The sequence below is a fragment of the Typopeltis vanoorti genome, chromosome 16, assembly GCF_054136105.1.
Source record: "Typopeltis vanoorti isolate ZY-2024b chromosome 16, IOZ_Tvanoo_1.0, whole genome shotgun sequence".
Classification (NCBI taxonomy): Eukaryota; Metazoa; Arthropoda; class Arachnida; order Uropygi; family Thelyphonidae; genus Typopeltis; species Typopeltis vanoorti.
The window spans coordinates 65,872,251-65,890,803 of record NC_143564.1 but is presented as its reverse complement, the minus strand read 5'-3'; the positions used below and the strand labels follow the sequence as shown (position 1 = coordinate 65,890,803).

At 34.0% G+C, this 18,553-nt stretch overlaps 1 protein-coding gene across 1 annotated transcript in view; it reads left to right on the top strand.

The window, feature by feature from the left end:
- Nucleotides 1–18,553, top strand: part of LOC150098089 (nose resistant to fluoxetine protein 6-like) — a 125,870-nt gene that overhangs the window by 82,778 nt on the left and 24,539 nt on the right. The window contains exons 3-6 of the mRNA XM_090406679.1: nt 101–188; nt 1,112–1,215; nt 4,724–4,894; nt 9,934–10,027. Of these exons, the coding sequence (XP_090262805.1) occupies nt 101–188; nt 1,112–1,215; nt 4,724–4,894; nt 9,934–10,027 (457 nt within the window). The remainder of the gene's footprint in view (nt 1–100; nt 189–1,111; nt 1,216–4,723; nt 4,895–9,933; nt 10,028–18,553) is intronic.

Here is an 18,553-nt window from a genome sequence, read left to right as displayed (position 1 = left end):
TTAATTTATTAAAAATTCAATAATTCTAAAATTAAATAAAGTCTGAATCGCATTTATTATTTGTGAAATGCAGTTCATTTTTACAATTTGTTTTTGACAGTGCTAAAGGACTTACCCTTGAAATTTTCCGTAGAAGATTGTAGATTAAAACAAGAAATTCAGCTGGATACCTCACAAGTTGTAGTGCTGTATGTATCTTGTTTCATTCATTTAAAACTTTAATTTTGAAACAAAATTTCCTGTTAGGTTTTCTATCTAACGACGAAATATAATAAACTAATATTCACTGACTGATATCGATACTATGGCATATGTCGTTGATACATGTTATTAGTGTTTTAACATATCAGCTCCCCGACCAATAGGAAGTAAGTTTACATAGATGTCATGTAAATTTCTTTAGGTAGTTGATGAATTTTACTGTTCGGAGTAAGACCACCGTTGTGTTTCTTTTAGACCTAAAGTGACTTGAAAAAGTTTTTCCATGTTTGGTCTCCGCAGCAGGATTTCTGGATTATCCAATCTTGATTGTACACCCACGGTACTATACCAATATACTACAGACGCTAATAAATAATAATAATCGTATGGAGTTTCCCCCTTTCTCCCCCGTCCCTCTGGGGGGGGGAGGGTTGAGCCCTCTTAATGAGAGATTATGTGTATATATATATATATTATGACTGTAGAGCCTTGTGTGGTTCACGGGACCGGGTTGCCTGTTTTCAGGGACGAAAAACCAGAATTTCCGGGTGGAAAAGCCTCTACCTCCGTATAAGACCGGCTAACTCACCTTTAGTCGAAAGAAACCACATAAAGATCTGGGTTGGATTCCCGTCATAGACGAGAATCGAACTCATATCTTTCCGACCAAAGGATTTTGTCTTTACCGACTGAGCTACGGAGGCTCATAGACGCTAATAATCTTTCTTGAGTCGGATTAATATTGAGAAGGAAGTAAACTGTAACTTAAGATAATAAATATGTGTCACATTTTGATCGAATTTTATTCGCAGATTATACACACGCACTATAATTTCATTGGAGATATATTTTTTTATTTCCAGAATCAAAATATATGGAACTAATATTGTTTCACTGTTGTTTCTTATAGAGCTACTTTGTGCGTTATGATGTTCGTAATTATAATTGCTACTGTGATGGATGTGGTACTCAACGACGGTCATACTGTAAATGTAACGTCAAAGGCTCCACCAGGTAAGTGACAGTAATGTTATGAAGGGAAAACAATTAAATTGCTCACATATCCAATATTAGTAATTTATTAGTTGAAACAAAAAATAAATTATGATTATACAAGTTATTCTGGACAGGTAATTAAGAGTAGCAATAGTCAGAATTTATCCAATCCACATAATTCTGTTGTTTCATTGCTGCTAAAATCCAATACCTAAAACTTTTCCGTTGTCCATTATATGTTTCCACTCCACTCCTGGCTTTAAAAAAACAACGCCTGGATTTAACAAGTAATGTGACATTTAACCATTGAACTTACTTAAAACTGTAACATCTCTGAAACTGGATGTCACATGTGAAAGAAATGCCCAAGCTTTCACGTTACTTATTTTGATAGCTATTTCTTGAAATAGCCAAAGCTTATTTTTCAGTTTGAACAATCCTGCACTAAGTCAATATTATTCCGCACATAAGGAAAAATATTTGCACTATAACCTGGATTTGGTGAGAAACTGCTCACCAAATCCAGGTGAGCAGTTTGCTGTACTGTAAAATAAGTATTCACTATATTATTATTATTACTTGACACCTCCAGTGAGTCCAAAGACTCATCGAGGGAAGCATCTACTCTACAGCTATCTCCACCACTCGCAATCCACCGACTACAATGAACTACAACTACACCAACGCCATCTACCGCCCACCACTTTTCACAGACAATCACAAACATCCAAGCCCACGGCGGGATTCGAACCCGCAGCCTTTTGGCTAGAGAGCGGATACGCTAATCACTCGGCCAACCAGGCCCGCTATATTAAGAACAAAACAAATGCAAGTGCATTTATGTTACTAGAAATTAGCTAAAGCCTTTTCCCAACTAGGAAAAAAAAGAGAAAAGAATGCAATGTAGCCCCCCCCCCCAAAAAAAAAGATTTCTGAGAATAAAAGTGATCGAATTCTCTCTCTCTCCCCCATCCGAATGTTCTCTCTGTTCACTGATCCCCAGTAAATTGAGTACAGTACATATATATATATATATATATCAAATATGCTTATTTTATATTAAGCAATAACATAATGACGGCATCTTCAAGCGACAACTCTCCTTTCTATCAGTGAATATAACCGATTAAATAAACAGCAAAATCAAATAAATTAGAATAGTCCGGAATGGTCTGTAGACACATTAACAAAGGAATAAATAAACCCATATGTATAAACATGAGTAAAAGAAATATCCAAATGAATGTTTTAATAGGAACGGCTCGCTAGTTACAACTGAGTTGTGACCAATGGCGTAACAAAGAGTTATTCATATGATAAACATTTCCTACTCCTGTTCATCCAATTAGTTTCATCAGTTGTAAAAATAACCAATTAACAAAACTTTGAGGATATCTGTGGAATAAACTAATAAGGCAGACAAATGTGTAGGATCAAGTCCAACAATATATATTACTATATTATTTTACTCAGGGAGAAACAATCATTCGAAATAAATCCTTCAATATCTTTTTTTTTCTCATTTCCTAAAAGGTAGTGGTAGGCAGGACTTGTTTAGTCTTAAGTTTTGGGAATCGATAGGCAACCGGTCTCCATGCTATGCCATCAGTTGATTCCTGGGTGGCAGTTTGCGAGATGCTCGCAAACTATGTAATTAATCACTTCACCTTTAGTTTTTATAAAATTTATTTTATTTACACATTATTATTTATACGTTATCTACACGTTATTTATTTTATGAAAAATAAATAACTTGTAGTTAAATAGCAGCGCAGTTGGTGATGTAGGCTCTCTGTCTATATATCCGCATCTGTTTGATCATGTGTCATAGATCAAACACGTGTATGAGATCGGCTAATTCACCTTTAGTCGAAAGAGACCAGGTAAAGGTTCCTCACGTCATAGACGGGAATCGAACCCAGGCATTTCCGGCCAAGGACTTCGTCTATACCGACTGAGCTACGGAGGTGTAATGTTTAGCCCGTTTCCTCTCTCAACGTACACTACATATCATGGTGAATGGCTTCTCTCTTCAGCAGAGTCATGGGTATTTTTTTTTTTTTTTTGCTATAGAGCACTGCTTCATAGAAATATCGGTTCCATGAAAATTCATCGAAAAAACAGTTCATCGAACGACAATTCGTCGAAAATGCAATTCACCGAAAATTTTAACTAAAATTTCATTAAATTGATCCAGCCAAAGCGGAACTGCTAATATCATTTTGAAACTTTTTTTCGAAAATGTTATTATAAAAGTGATCCATTTAGAACAAAAACTGAATCGTTCAGACAGCTTCTTGTACCGACAACTTCTACTAATTCTGCTAAGTCAGATAGTTATTGTAAAACATAATTTGGACACGTTATTTCTTTGTTTCCTCGAATATAGCTGAACCGAAAACTGGAACGGTTCGACATTTTCTTGTAAAAGTTTCAAATAGCGAATCTGAATCAGATTCGCTACTTGAAACTTTTATTCATCCCATAATAATTCTATTTGAATTATTATGGGATGAATAAAATTCATCCCATAATAATTGATGTATTGAAGTCGCATATTACTACTAGTAACAATAATAATAATTGAGGGTGCGTAGGCTGGGTTTTTTGTCCCGGAAACAGGCAAATCATTCCCATGAACAGGCATGAAACAGTTATCAGACAAGAAAGACAATACGAAACCATATTCTTCTATAATTATTCCCTATTAAAGTAGCATTGCTTTCTCACTCTGCACGGCTCAGTATTTGTTCTAAATGGATCACTTTTATCATAACATTTACGAAAAGTTAAAATTTTTGGTGAATTGTTTTTTCTATGAATTGCATTTTCGAATTGTTGTTCGATGAATTGTTCATTCGATTAATTGCCTTTTCAATGAACTCTCCGGATACCAGAAAGATCATCTTCTCTTCCACTTTCTCTCATATCGTAGTCGTAGAAAACACCAGACAGTGTTTTCTACGACTACGATATCAATACTTTCTTTTCTTTCTCAGTCACGAACCTACAAACAGTACTGGTGTGTTACAGACGCTGTTAATGAACGGAACTGGTTTAAAACGCATGGATTGAAAAAAAAAATTCATTAATTTTATTTTCATTTCAGTTATATTTAACGCCGCCTGATCTGACTGAATTTTCAATCAGATTTATAACAGTTACATTATCCAGTTAACGCTTCATAATTTAATTTATGTCCACTTTCATATTCACCGTTTTTCTCTCATTTTTAATGTATCCCTGTTTCTTTTCCTTATAAAAATTCATGTTATTTTTCACTTCCTTTCATCACAAACTATACAATATGATTTACTGCACAAACTATATAATTTAATTATATAAACTATCAAGCTGCACTTAAAAAGTATTCCAGAAAATTCAATTTTTTTTAAAAAAATGTGGGATAAACAAATCTGAAGCAGCTAAGTTAAAAATTAAATTTGATGTAGTATTTAAAAGATTAATTTATATCAGAATAATGAAATAATTTTGTGAATAATATTTGAAATATTTGGTTATGCAGGTAAATGTAAGCAGATATGTTCAGCCTTTTCCTTCTTCAAGAGTGTTCGCAGCATGAATACTGGGCATTCAGATCTCGGGAATTTAAATGTGATCCATGGTATCCGCGCTATAAGCCTTGTGTGGATTATAGCAGGCCATATATTTCTTCGAAGCAATCTTCAGTTGCACAGTAAGTATTGAAGCGTACTATTAATAGAAGAATTTTTTTTCACTCAAAACACCGAATGAACTAACAGTCAAGGTCATATTTAAGAAATTCGTTAATTTGGAACAGTAACTTTCGAAGAGAATGTTTATTTGAATGGGAAGACAAGGGAAAGCAACAGATTTATTACAAAAGGACAACAACAACTGATTGAACTGTAAAGTGGTTTTGTACATTATTCTAAATAGTATGTTTAGAATAAATTAAGGAAATAAACCGAAATTAGAATACGTTCATGTAAGTGAAAAATCTAATTACAACTTCTAAAATATATGCGATTTCACATTCTACTTACTACCAGAAGAGAAAAAAATCTGTTTAGTTGGATGTTTGTAGAACTATCAGCAAATTAATTTAATGGTACGGACTTACTTGAAGTTTCTTGTTTTTCTATTTTATTTTCAACGAAAATGGTTACAAGATCGATAAAAATGTACTATATAAGCAAATTGTAAAATTTTGTTATGTATTTGATATTATAAAACTAAATAAAGACTAGCTAAAATGATGGTTTCATCTAAAGTTTAAAGATTTTTTCCTCAGAAAGAAACAATTACCCCGTATCTTATCGCTTTAATTTAAGAGAAAATGATGCATTCTAAAATATGTTCACAGTTTTTAATAAACATATAATTTTTATTAAGATATCATTAAGATACAAAGAATCTTAACTCATAAAATTTACTACACAGTTCGAATAACAACGGAATAATTTCATTGTCATTTACATTTAAAAATATTGATATTTTGGCTTGTTTTTTTCGGAGGAAAAACAAGCCAAATCAAGGTGTTCCTATCTCAAGAATTCAAACGCAATGTATATGGAAGGGGAATTATGAAATTACAGAGAATGACTATTATAAAAGAAAAATTTCCGTGTTAACATTTCCGTAGGTGTTGCTCTGATTCATCTCGAAATTTCTGGAACAGAAAAATAAGTAGACACCGGAATGGAATTTATACAAATAAATCATTTACTCTTCAGTGTCTGCGTGGTTCTCTATTCCAGAAACTTAATGACTTGTGAATGAGCGACTGTCGATGAATTAAGAAATATTTTAATCATCGACAGTCACTAGTAGACGAGTCGACTATCTTACAACATTGTTAGTAAAATTGTATTGAAGAGAAGCAAATGATGCATCTTTATTTTACGAATGCTTAAAATATTAAATATTACCAATGAGAATGTGATTACATTTTATAACATAAATTGCACTGTTTTTGTATAAAAAATGCATACAAAGTAATATACTTAGAACTCTCAATTCTATAATAAATCATTAAGGCTTTGTATTCCCCTTTCTGTATTATATGACAATGTGCAAATTTAACTTTATCTTTTTAGCATTCCTAAATAAATGTCAAAAGAGGCGTTTAAGAAATATACACTTAGTGTGTAGCAAATGTACACAGTAATGATGCGCTGCAATTGTGCGATTAAAATTGAAGTGGCTATTTTGACATGACATTGCATTTTCCTTTTTTGACACACGAGCCGTCTCTCTCTCTCTCTCCTCCATAGGGAAAACATCCTACTGTTGGGAAAATACTGGTGTAGAAGCATGTCCTGCAACTAAACCCAGCCACCGTCCTTAAAAAATTACTAAGCTCAAACACAAAGTTCATATAAAATACTAAGTTAGTAATAATAATACTGAGTTTCGTGAATTAAAATTTACGAAACAAGAGTGTTCTTACATTAGATCTTTTATAATTCTCCAACAATCCTTTTATTTTTTTATCATAATCAACTGCACTAATATTCCTACAAATATAACCTGAAATTATATAAATAAAGTGGATATTAGATCCAGCATTATTTCAAAGTCGAATGTAGAAACTATGAAAGTTTCCTAAAGATAAGTTGACCAGAGAGCTTATGGGAATACACTCGACGGCATTCACGAGTTGCGTTAGCACGGACTACTTAGCAAACAAACGCTGCCTAAGTGTCTATATATTCGCTTTCTATTAGTCCATTTTGATAAGATTTCACTGGCCTGACAGCTGTTTCGAACTGGTCGGTTCTTCTCAGAGACCAGACACTGTTTAAGTAAAGCACATCTCTAAAAATTAGGCGATCCTCCAGACCACTCCCTACGAATGACTGAAAGATCCTCCAACACAGCGTTGGTTCCACTCAATGACAGGCTCACCCTATCACTGAGCAGAACCGCTCATATTCCAGGGAAAAGCACCCACCTACACTCTCCAGATGCCCTGCCGAAAAATGCCAATCCCCAGAGACTCAAATTGTTCTCTCAAGGCAAAACCTCCCGAAATCTTAAACGCCTTCCCTCAGTGGGAGCCAGACCCAGAAGAAACCCTAAGAGAGCAAAAACTCTCGTTCAATACTAAGGAACTTGAACTGTCGGAGAGGTGTATTTTTCGTAAGCGAACTCTCGGTCGGTACGTACAGTATCTTCTAAAATAAAGAACCAAAAGTGTTCAGTTCGGCGATGCAAAATTATATAAGTAAAGTGGATATTAGATCCAGCATTATTTCAATGCCGAATGTAGAAATGGGAATGCCGGTGAGTGTATTCCCGTAAGCTCTCTGGCTAACTTATTTTTAAAAAACTTTCATAGTTTCTGCATTCGGCTTTGAAATAATGCTGGATCTGATATCCACTTTACTTATATAATTTCGCATCGCCGAACTGAAGACTTTTGGTTCTTTATTTTAGTAAACAACCTTGAAATGATATTTAGAAATTATAAATTTTAGTAAAAGGACGTGTTATATAATTTTACAGATGCTGTATATCAATATCAACCTCTCCTTTGCTCGACTAAAATGTTAGGTGGCAGACAAAACGCAAGCAGTTAATGAGGGAAGAAAATAATCCATAAATAAAAAAGCGCATAATTATTATTAGCAGTAGTACACAGTGGCATCTCCACAGTCCTCAAGCTCATTGCAGAAGGCCCACTAAACATTCCACTAACCACTATTTAAATAATACCTATCAAACTTATTTTTTGAACTCATCCACCAACAAAATTCCCAGCTGACTCTGGAAATTCGTTCTACTCATTTACCGCTCTTTAAGCAAAGGAGCTACACCTCACGTCCTCATTAATTACGTTCTTCATTTCCTCAAGGATGATCGCTATCCCTACCATCCCACTAGTCGTATATTGGAAAATTTCTTCTATATATCGATCATATTCTCCATTTTCTGTAACAAATCTTCACTCTGTCCTAATAAAGAATATTCTATAGACATGCCACTATCTTGCTCACTATCATCCAGATCCTTTTCATCCCTTCCTCAATCCCAAGGAATCCAGGTGACCAGATCTTGTGCGCAACAGTAATTCAAAGTCTGATAAAGATACAATATCCATCTTTTCTCTACTTGTCAGTGTGTCCTTCAATAACCTGTTAAAACCCATCAGCTATTTTAGCCACTTTTTCAATATGCCCTTTGAACTTCTCATAGTCCACCAGAACTCCCATATCCCCAGCTTTATTAATTTCCTGTAGTCTGGTTCCATCGATATGGTACACAGCTGATATTCTTTTCATTCCAAATGGAACAACCTTACACTATGCCACATTAAAGTGACAGCCATTCTCCTTGGTTCATACTGTCAGTCTATTTAAATCATCTTGCAAGATCTCTACATTATCTTTATGAACTATTGCTCTATCCAGTTTTGCATAATCAGCAAACAACTGAATATTTCCCCTAGGATCATTTCCTAAATTACAAGATCAATATCAGTGGAACGAATACGGAATCCTGTAGCACACTGCCAGTTACATGCCTTCTCCTAGATTCTTTCTTCCATAAACTGCTCTATTATGTCTATCCATCACTCACTCTTTTATCCACATTAGCTTTGTACCAAACCCATATGCTCCAATTTAAGTAACATGGTTTTATGTAGTGCCTATGCAAATTGCAGCAATATCTTCGTGTATCCATTTCTCCCCATCAAACTCAGCTGTCAGTTTATTATTAAAAAAGTGAGCAAATTATTGATGCATGACCTACCATCGAAACCATGTTTACTCTCCACTTATTCCTGAATTTTTTTGACCTTAAGTTCCCCAATAGTTTAACGACCACTACGGAGTGGATCTGCCGATAGCGCTGCTTCTGTCTTCTTTATGCAAAGGAACTTTTTTTTATTCTCGTTCCACTCCCTTAAGATCGTGCCAAAGTTGAGACAATCTGGTCAAAGGCACTGCCAGTTCCTTCGAACTTTCTTGTAACACGCAAGCTGATATTGTGTCTAATCCCATCCTATGCACCTCCATTTCACACTATCTCTGTTTTTGCATTAGCTTTCCCATCTCACCCCATCTAGGTATATCATCCAGATGAATATTGCAGTAATTTTCGTATTTTCACCGAGGTGACATACCTTTGCAAAATGATTCGGTAATAAACTATTTCGTCTGATTCAAAACAAAGAGTGTGTCAAACAGAAAGTCATTCTTGATCATAGTCAGAAAATGAGCCTAACAGTAAGGCCCATAAAACACGACATTATAAAGAAATTTAATTCAACTACATATCTGCAAAAATACGTAAAAAACTAAAGTAAAGAGGAGACGATGGCAATCCAAGCAACATAATGGCATGAATGGTGGAAGTAAACTGTATGAAAAGCCAGCTATTTGTTTTATTTCTGATTTGCAATTAACATACCTCTGCAAATCAGCAGCAGTTGATATGGAAGAACTGAATTATAAAATGTATTGATATAGCTAAATTTGAACCATGATTTTAATCCTAACTGCATAAAAGATTACGTTAACAGAACTTCAAAATAGTAGGAGTCTCTCATATGTTTCATGGACTATATGCTTTAAAAATCATTTCTTAAATGAAAAGTCGATTATTCTTAAAGGGAAAAAATACAAATCGAATTAGAAAGAAAATTAAAAGAATCATTACAATGATTAGTAAAAAAAATTCCCTATTATCAAATGTTTTTCATATAGACTAAAATATTTTTTTTTAATTATACGTTCTCTGTTACAGGTTACTTGCTCAATGCGATTGACTTATCTAGAAATTGGCTGTTTCAGGTTATTGTTAGTTCTCCGTTGGCATTGGATTCTATTTTATTCTGCAGGTAAATGAATGTATTTTCTTTCCATAAAAGTAGCAATATTTCAGATTTAAATAAAAAGTATTAATAATTTCAAGAAAGTCATTATACCTAATCTTATAAAAATATATCTCAATGAAGTAAAATGAAAGACCAGTGAGTAGCCTAAAACATGCCCTAAGAAGCGGAATAATACTTTCAAATCTCTATTTGAGTAATGGGGGAAGTAGGGGAATGTTCACTTTTCTATTTAAAGAGTTGGAATTATATAATTCGTGACGCTTTCTTATGCCAATGATAAAATGCTTTCTATTAAAGTAAACACAGTCCTTTTCTTTAAGATAACTTTTTGGAATGAAGAAAAAGAAATCGAATACCAGTACATTAAAATGTGATCCGAGTCAAATCCAAGATTACACAAACAATTGAAGAATATGAAAATAATAATATTTAGATGAATTTAACTTTCGAATGCTTCAATTATAGCATAATATTCGTCCAAGTTTCACTACCATCTTAAATGCCAGATTTCAGTTGAGGGCCAACAAGCAAAGGAAGAGTAAAGTTGGGCCTATATAGTGAAGCAATATATTGTAAGTGATCGAGTCGAGCCCACCCATTCACCACACACACACATCTGATACCTGAAAACAAAGTTTCTATGAATCTTTTATTGTGAACTGCTGTTATACATAGAAGAGGTCAAGGGTACAAGACTGGCGAACTAGTTGTCTGACTAATTCATCTATCTCGGATAATCAACAGATCTCCATTTCCGGAAAAGCACCTTGCTGGAACACAGAAGTTTTCCTCTGGTTTAGCATCATAAATTCGTATAAAATAAAATTTTCCAGTATACCGAAATGAATAGTATCCGTAAAAGAATTTAACAAAAATTAACAGATAATAAATACTGCTTTGCGGTGTGCAGAATTTGATGACGAAAACACTATTAAGCTCCTCAACCTTGCTTGGTCGTGCTCACATTTGTTTTGGGTGAGGCAAATAAGTATCAAGAAAATTTTAAAATAATTTGTAACACTTGTTTTATTAATATAATTTACTTGAATTTTTCACTCATATGATTCCAATATTTTAATTCGTATGCATAATTCAAATAAAATAATATTATATAAAAATAACTGATTTTAAGATATGTTTATATAAAAAATTCGAGTATTTCCACTTGTCGTTGAACCTTAGATAGGTTTTTCGTATTCAACAGGATTGGTTTTTAAACTATTTAAAGTTCAAAAAAAGTTATTTTTTTCGCTCGAGGTTTAAATTACTCTACCAAGGGATTTCATAGACGTTTCGTAAAATAAAAGTGATTAATCAAACATTTTGAAATTAATGTATCTTTTCCTGAAGTAAAAAAACAAACAAACAAACAAATGAAATAATTGTGAAGCAACATGTCTTGCTTCACAATTACTTGTGCTCGTGTTATATTACATCATCACCACATATTTACGTGTTGCCACCAGACATTTCTCAAGTGGTTCACTGCAGACATACAGTACTATTACGGTATGTCGAAACCAAGTACAGAACTGTAGATGTCTATTATCCTTAACTCCAAACACTAACTCTTTCTGTTATTACATACAAAAATTATCAAAACATACATTATATTGTTAATATACTTATAATGCTAGTTTTGACATCACATGTCCAATTTTTTTATTAAAGTAGAAAATAACACAATCCCATTAAACGGTTGCGTATTGATTTGCCCAACTCAGACTAGATACGAAGCGCATCAAGTGCACATGAGAAATTCCTTCACGAGGCAGTAAAGAGTAAAGTGAATAGCTCAACACTGTTAATATTCTGTGTCACTATATTTGCTTAGAAGGTGGGATCTGGTGGGATTATCTTCGGTCTCTCTCTCTGTTTATACCAACAGAGCTTCGCACAGTAGGTACCATTTGACAGCTTCTGGCACTACGGCAGTTGGACGTTACACACATACACAAGTAACAAGCCGGTATTACAATCCCCGGAATTCCATTAACAGAAAATATGAACAGTTCTTTATCATTCTGAGTCTTTTTTTTTTTTACTATTCACTCCTTCCCTAATGGAATAATATTGAGTTATTCACTGTACTCTTTACTGTTTTCGTGCAAGAATCTGCAACCAACTCCCAACGAGGTAACATTCGTAGCCGAGTTGCAAGAACAATGCACGAATTAGTGCTAAGACTGTGTTACCGCTCTCTGTTAATAAGCAAATATAATAAAATAAATATCTATGCTACTGGCACAGGTATTTTATTACATTAATTTTCTTAATGTTTTGTAATAATTTGTATTTTGATAGTATTAAAATTATTTAACAACCCCTTCTAAGGGATAGATGGTGATACACTTCTCGGTCATCTCCATTCTCCCTCGTCTGGATCCGCTGCAGCTACTTTTGTATGGCAAAAGCATCTATTTGTTCTTGATGTTTTTAAAATACGATTTCTTGTTTATCTATAATTATTCAATTTCTGTGTCTATATCTTTCTTTAACAGAGTTCACAAAATTGGGAGTTATACGTAGTATAGACAGTGGGCTGTGTAGTGTGCCTTCCATGGATCTTCAATTTATGTTACTAATTTTATTTGAATATTATTTTGATATTTTTGTCCATTTACTTCCTGCTAACTTACCATACGTAAGGAATTCGATTAGTTTTACTTTAAAAAAACAACGACAAAAAAAAACTATTAGCGGTGTTTATTATAGGGATATTGCAAACTTCGCTCTCCATGGCTTATGCCATTACTGTACTACTGTTGCTAATTCGGTTATGACTTCGCTGAGCAGACGGTGTTAATTTATTTAATGTTACTAAAAGTCAGATTTAATAATTATAATCATAATAAAAGTCAGGTGGAAACTTCGTATGTCGAAAGTCAATGCCTTCGACACCTTAAGAACTCTGAAGTAGTGAGTGAAACGTTTCAAAAATGTATGTTCGGTGATATCGCACACTGCATCAATACATGACTGTCTCACACGCAACTAACCACGAATGTTATAATTTTTAAAATCACATTGGGATTCTTGGTTTTTTAAAACATGCAATATCGGTATTTGTTAAGTGGATAAGGATTTACCGTTTATAAGAGATTTGGTAAACGACAAAATGTAATCATTAAAATATGTGTTAACTATATTTTAAAAATACCGACTTACCCTATTTCTGTTTCTTCTTCTTTCGCCATATTTCTGTTTCATTCACTCGGTGTGCTACATTCCTTATTCAACAGTCTTCGTTTGCTATTAACTGCATAGTTCATCTTTCCTTGATTAACACATTTCTCAACATATATATATATATATATATATATTTTAATTCGCGCACTGAATCATAACAATTTCCAGCTAATAGCATTACCCAGCACTTGCTGCAGACGACTAACATGAAATGCTAAATGAAACCTAGGTGGCGTATTTTAAACTCTTAACAGATACACTTTTGGTCGCGGAAATTTATCAAAATAGAAATTCTATTTTCTTACCAATAATGTGCACAATATGCGCCTTAAAGTAACAGAAATATGCTATTGCAGTTACTATTATGATTATTACAGCACTTCCGTGAAGTAAAAAAAAAAACTGATTGTGGCTAGTTACTTCAAGAGTTACGATTTAAACCATAAAATTTGGTTTATATATATATATATATATATATATATATATATATATATATATATTTTTTTTTTTTTTTTGAAACTCAATAATTTATATTACTGAACTGACACTCCCAGTATTAATTCATATTATTTGTATTTCTTAAATATCTTCACAAAGCTACTAGTGAAGCTTGCTGGTTCTTGAAAATGCCAGATAGAAATCTTGCTATGTGAAGTGTAGAAGACTTTCAGGTTCCATCGGATTCAAGAGAGAAGAAACTCGATTTTGCTGAAAGTTTTTCAATTTTAAGAAGTGACAAAAACTATAGAAAGAAGAGTACTCAAATTTAATTCCGAAGGAGTGACGATTAAATACGCAAAAGAGACTGGAATGTCCATACTCTCCTATGACTCAATATTAATTAATGATCTGAAGATGAGGCGCATTTCAGCAGTGTCTACTAACTGGTGCAGATTTTAGGTCCGCAACGATACAATATATTCGCCCGATATGGTGTTGTATTATTATTATTGTTACTGTTGTTTCAGGCTGAAAAATATTGAAATGATATAGATTTACCAAAGTGAGACCATTACAAGAAATTTATCGGAAACAATTTCGAAAAAAAAAAAACATTCGAATAAAGACTACAGAAACATTCTATTTTTTCTTAGTAAACCTCGTCTTATTTTTTTTTCTGGAAACACCACTGCAAAGAATGATGAATTTCATTCGGAAAAATGGAATTCATCATTCTTTCCAGTGGTGACAAAAAAAAAAAAAAAAAGACAAGGTGTTACTGCAGAAAAAATATACGTTGAAGTTACAGAAAACTTCGAATCCAGTACGTTCCTTATTACTTGTATGATCACATCAATCGGAATATTTTTGGAAATAGAATTCAACCTCCTGTAATCTCTTATAATTACAATTATAATATAAGAGATAAATTCAAATGTATCTCTTATACATATTACTAATATTATAAGTACCAGTAATACCTTATGAATTTCAAATAAGATATAGAGCATATATTTTTTTTAAATTTACAACCAATGATACCTTTTTCAGTATCATAATTTCCAAAATTCGTAGCACGACTTTCATTACTTAGCAAAGTAAATTTCACTGACTACTAAAATATAAAGCCAAAATCTTCAATTTGGCATAAGTAAGACATTAAAATGGAAGGTATTTTAGATCCATCTATATTTTGTAACGAAATATGAGAAAGAAACATACACATTTCTAATAAAAAAAAATAGAATATATCAGCTAACGCCTTTTATTCCCTTATAGGGAGTAGGCGAGGCCTTTATACCTTATCTAGCTTTTGGAGACTGAGTGGCAGTTCAATCTCCACCAGTAGCCAATGAGAGATAGCTGGCCCATGTCTATCACTAATTACAGTAGCCACCGATGAAGAGGCTGGCAAACAAGTGCTGCCATCGCTTGGTACCTACCTCTAACAAGATATGTTACTGTCTGAAATAATGTGGGTACTAAGGTCGATTTTCTTGAGTTTACAGGATAAAAAATCAGAGTTTCCTGGAGGAAAAACCCGCTTGCCCGTGCCAGAGATCGACTAACTCGGGAATCGGTCGAAGAAAGGTTTAGAAAAAAAGTTCTTCCAGTCGGCGACTAGACTTGAACTTAAGTCTGACTTCGAGCGACCAAGCACATTGGATGCAAGCGCCACTGAGCAACACTGGCCTTAAACATTTCTAAATTTACCAAAGATTATGAGAATATAACCTTCGGCATAGGAATTGCCTTGATATGAACTAGTTAAAAGACAAGAGTCTGCCTACGAGTAGGTATGCTCGCCTTTTATTAGTGCTTAAATTAGGTTTCACTGGGTGGCAGCTATTTCGAACTGTTGGATTTTATTAGAGACTGGGCAGAAACCTAAGGTTATCGTCTTATAAGGTCTCTGATAAATTTCGAAAGTTTTAACTAAAAATTAGTATGGATCCATAATATTCTCCATTTTAATATCTTACTTATGCCAAATTGAAGCCTTTCTGCTCTACATTTCAGTAATTGATTATGCACCTACTGGAAAAGGAAGTTTTTGTTGCTCTTCTCGCGTTTCTGTCTAGTCCCAGATGAGAACCAACAGTTCGAAACATCTGTCAAGCCAGTTAAAATCTAATTTTAAGCTCCAAATAAGAGTGAACATACGGGATCCTGGAGAGAACCCATGTCTCTTAGGTAGTGCATATTAAGGTAACTCTGATGCCAGAGGTTATCTTCTCATAACCTCGCTGGTAAATTTCGAAACTTTTAAGTTCCTTTCTATATTTGGATATGAAATATGAACGGTTTCTTAATATCTTTTATTTTAATAAATTTCGCTGATTTATTTAAATAAAAGTGATTCCAACACTTAGGCTTAATATATAAAGTCAATGCTTAGGTCCAGTCTCGTAAATCGGAATGCAACCAAACATTTCACTGCTTCCTCCGCCCACTGTGAAAAATCTGTTATCATTCACAGATTCTTCTCCGTGAATTACACGATTCTCTTCAAAGTTACAGAAATTAAATTTCTCTCTCGCACGCACGCACGCACGCACACACACACGCACACCCACCCACCCCAGCAGAACAATTAAAATATATTCAACAAATAAATAATTCATAGATATGATTCCTTAAGAGAAACGACAGCTGATTTGTAATTTATTTATTTAATATTTTGATCAAACGTGTTTAATATATTACCGAAATATGTGCATAAAGAAATACAATAAGGATTCCTATTTAAGTTTTTTTAAATCTAGAAAAAGCATCTGATAGTATGTAGAAGAAAAAAATTATTTAAAGCACTATCTGTAAGGGGTGAAGTGAAAGTTATACATTAGAAATACATAGCTAATATACATAAGTTGCAAATCGGTGTTAGAAGTAATGTATTTAGAGAAGGATGGTTTGATTACACCAGGTGTGAAGCAAAGCTATACATTATCTCTACTGTTTATTTATGATCTGTATAGACTACATCGTCGAGGAAAGTGTTTTAAACCTGAAATTTTTTAATTAGAGGCATTAAGCTTAGTTCTTCACTATACAAAGATTACGTTATCCTCTGTAAATAAATATTTTATACAAATCTTCAAGAATCTTTGTAATTACACTATAAATGTTACCAGGAAAAAAAATCAGCACTAAAAAGAACACAAAGCGCATTCTCAATCGTGATCCTGTCATTTCGCTATTGAGGCACAAGTTTTAGTAACGATAACTAATTAAATATGAAATATATTGAAAACAGAATAAGTAAAGTTGGTGTGGTCGGACTGGAACTGAATAAATATACAACGAATAGGAGAGAAATCGGTTAAAAATCCCAAGTTAACAGATAAAAGATAGAAACAAGCAAAAAGTATTTTCATTTATGGATTGAAGAGACAAGTTGGAAATAAAGCTAATCATTGGAGAACGAAGTTAGTGACTTTTGAGGAAAAATCAGTGTACACATAGTCATTAGCAGAATTATATTTTAAATAATGAAAAAAAATACCGCATTTTATTCTCTAAAGGTAGTAGGCGAGACAGTTTAGTTCTAACGTTTGAACGTTGGAGCACAGTCAACTTTAACCGTTAACTACAGATAGCTGGGCCAAGGCTATGAATGAGTTTAATAGGCATCCGGGTAGGAGAGTATGCAAACGACCTCCGATCTTGTGGTCCCTAACTATCACACTGATTATTATTGTATGAAATTGGGCTCTACGGTTGTTGATGAGGAAAAAAAAAAACATTGTTAATAATTAAGAATATGTAAACAGAGCCATCAAGACTTAAACAGAATGTGAGTGAAAGAATATTAAAACAATTGTTTTAAAGAAAAAAAAAGGAAAAAGGCCAGAAGGAAAGGTTTATAGGCAAGTTGAAGTAAGAGGATGCTTTAACAGATTGGTATATAGAGCCGATCAAATCTTAGACCTTTAAATAATAGACCAGTTTACAAAGAAGTTGCTGATTGCTAATCAGTGAGGACTATCATAACATCTTGTAAGACCCTTGCGAGAATACACCAGAATATGATGTTACACCAGAATTGGATGGTATACCAGCTCGTGTTGTACGAGAAGCAGCTAAAGAATTGTCAGTACCCTTGACCATTTTGTTTAATTTGAGTCTCGGGTCTGGGTTAGTCCCGAGCGGGTGGAAAGAGGGGAAAATAGTTCCGTGCATAAAGGTGGTTCCAAGACTGCTGTTGTAAATTACCGACCGATTAGCATATCAGGAATCATTGTCAAGGTCTTAGAGAAAATAGTCAAGAGGAAAATACAAGATTGGATAGAAGAAAATGGGATACTGTATCGGGGACAGCATGGTTTTGTGAAGGGTAGGTCATGCCTCAGTAACTTGCTCACGTATTATAACACAGTGACGGCTGAACTGGATAAGGGTAATGGGTTTACGGTGATTCTACTGGACCTTGCCAAGGCCTTTGACAGGATTCCACATGGAATTCTAATCAGTAAATTGCAGCATATGGGAATGGACTTAGGGTTGGTGAGATGGATAGGAGGGTGGTTGACGGAGAGATACCAGAGAGTGGTTTACTCGGGAGTAGAGTCCACAAGACGGCCTGTTGCTAGTGGTGTGCCACAAGGATCTGTTCTTGGACCACTGCTGTTTAATTTGTTCATAAATGATATAGGAAATGATCTGAGAGGAACAGTTCATTTGTTTGCGGATGATGCGAAGTTGGGTAGGGCAATAGTGAATGCAGATGACGTCAAAATTTTGCAGGATGATTTGGATAGATTGGAGGTCTGGGCTAAGGAGAATGGATGTCAGTTTAATGTGGCAAAATGTAAGGTTATGCATTTTGGGGTGAAAAGATTGGCGGCAGTTTACTGCATTGGTGGAACCCTGCTCCAGGAAATTGATGAGGCACGAGAT